The 2,332-nt window shown below is 63.5% G+C and overlaps 1 protein-coding gene across 1 annotated transcript in view; it reads right to left on the reverse strand.

The window, feature by feature from the left end:
• Positions 1–503: 503 nt before the first annotated feature.
• LOC130588010 (reticulon-3-like) overlaps positions 504–2,332 on the reverse strand; it is a 7,740-nt gene continuing 5,911 nt past the window's right edge. Inside the window, exons 2-3 of the mRNA XM_057388968.1 lie at positions 2,114–2,321; positions 504–576 (exon numbers count right to left, since the gene is read on the reverse strand). Coding sequence (XP_057244951.1) covers positions 519–576; positions 2,114–2,321 — 266 coding nt within the window. The 3' untranslated portion in view covers positions 504–518. The remainder of the gene's footprint in view (positions 577–2,113; positions 2,322–2,332) is intronic.

Genomic DNA, 2,332 nt, shown 5'->3' on the forward strand with positions numbered 1-2,332 from the left:
TCCCCTCTCAGACTCGACCCTGGAACGCCTCGGGGGACAGCGTCACATCGGCGTCCAGGTACGCTCTGGGGACATGGGGACACGTCGGGGGGGACCCCAAAACCCAGCCCTGAACCCCCAAATCATCCCTGAATCCCGAAATCTGTGTCTAATCCCAAAATCTGCGTCTAAACCCCAAAATTCCCCTCATCCGTGACCCTGGAAGGTCTCAGGGGACAGCGTCACATCGGCGTCCAGGTACGCTCTGGGGACATGGGGACACGTCGGGGGGGACCCCAAAACCCAGCCCTGAACCCCCAAATCGTCCCTGAATCCCTACAACCCAAAATCTGTGTCTAAACCCCAAAATTCCCCTCTCAGACTCGACCCTGGAAGGTCTCAGGGGACAGCGTCACATCCGCGTCCAGGTACGCTCTGGGGACATGGGGACACGTCAGGGGGGACCCCAAAACCCAACCCTGAACCCCCAAATCATCCCTAAATCCTGAAATCTGTGTCTAAACCCCAAAATTCCCCTCTCAGACTCGACCCTGGAACGCCTCGGGGGACAGCGTCACATCTGCGTCCAGGTACGCCCTGGGGACACGGGGACACGTCAGGGGGGACCCCAAAACCCAGCCCTGAACCCCAAAATCATCCCTGAATCCCTATAATCTGAAATCTGCGTCTAAACCCCAAAATTCCCCTCTCAGACTCGACCCTGGAACGCCTCGGGGGACAGCGTCACATCCGCGTCCAGGTACGCTCTGGGGACACGGGGACACGTCAGGGGGACCCCAAAACCCAGCCCTGAACCCCCAAATCATCCCTGAATCCCGAAATCTGTGTCTAAACCCAAAATCTGTGTCTAAATCCCAAAATTCCCCTCTCAGACTTGATCCTGAAAGGTCTCAGGGGACGAGGTCAGGGCTGAGGTTGGGATGCCCTAAAACCCCTCCCTACACCCCAAAATTCCCTCCCTACACCCCAAAATCCCCCAAGCCCCGCCCTTCCCCCCACGCAGATCAAACCAGTGCCACCCCCGTGGTGACACTGCTGTCCCCAAATGGGGGCTGGGCGTGTCACCGCTGTCCCCAAACGTGACCAGGTGTGTCCCCGACCCCGCCACCCCCCGAAATGGCCCCGGGGGGACCCCAAAAGCGCCGCTGTCCCCAAACAGGGCATGGTCCCTCCTTGCAGTGACACTGCTGTCCCCAAATGTGACCGGGTGTGTCCCCAACCCCGCCACCCCCGAAATGGCCCTGGGGGGACCCCAAAATTGCCACTGTCCCCAAACAGGGCCCGGTCCCTCCCTCACGGTGTCACTGCTGTCCCCAAACGGGGCATGGGCGTGTCCCCCGCGGTGTCACCGCTGTCCCCAAACGTGACCAGGTGTGTCCCCAACCCCGCCACCCCCCGAAATGGCCCCAAAATCGCCGCTCACCGGAAGGGGTGCTGGGTCCCTCCTTGTGGTGACACCGCTGTCCCCAAATGTGACCGGGCGTGTCCCCAACCCCGCCACCCCCGAAATGGCCCCAAAATCGCCGCTCACCGGAAGGGGTGCTGGGTCCCTCCTCCACGGTGACACCGCTGTCCCCAAACGGGGGCTGGGTGCCACCCCTGTGGTGACACCGCTGTCCCCAAACGTGTCCCCAACCCCGCCACCCCCCGAAATGGGCCTGGGGGGACCCCAAAATCGCCGCTGTCCCCAAACAGGGCCTGGTCCCTCCCCCGCAGTGACACTGCTGTCCTCAAACGGGGCATGGGCGTGTCCCCGACAGTGACACCGCTGTCCCCAAACAGGACCCGGTCCCTCCCCCACGGTGTCACTGCTGTCCCCAAATGGGGGCTGGGTGCCACCCCTGTGGTGTCACCGCTGTCCCCAAACGGGGCATGGGCATGTCCCCTGCGGTGTCACCGCTGTCCCCAAACGTGACCGGGTGTGTCCCCAACCCTGCCAGCCCCCGAAATGGCCCCAAAATCGCCGCTCACCGGAAGGGGTGCTGGGTCCCTCCTTGCGGTGACACCGCTGTCCCCAAACAGGGCATGGGCGTGTCCCCGACAGTGACACCGCTGTCCCCAAACGTGTCCCCAACCCCGCCACCCCCGAAATGACCCCAAAATCGCCGCTCACCGGAAGGGGTGGCCCTCGTCGGATTTCTGCAGCGCCTGCACCACGGCCTTGTAGACGCGGAGGCTGATGGTGACCGAGAGCAGGGCCAGCGCCACGTGCGCCACCACGGTGACAGCGCTCAGGGTGGCCAGGGACAGCAGCAGCACCAGGCTGGCACCGAAAGCCACCGCGCTCTTCTTCACGTCCCGCCAGAAGAGCAGGTCCCGCACTGCGGGGACA

This window comes from Malurus melanocephalus, unplaced genomic scaffold, assembly GCF_030028575.1.
Source record: "Malurus melanocephalus ecotype Western Australia unplaced genomic scaffold, MMel_1.1 scaffold_3038, whole genome shotgun sequence".
In the NCBI taxonomy this organism is placed as follows: domain Eukaryota; kingdom Metazoa; phylum Chordata; class Aves; order Passeriformes; family Maluridae; genus Malurus; species Malurus melanocephalus.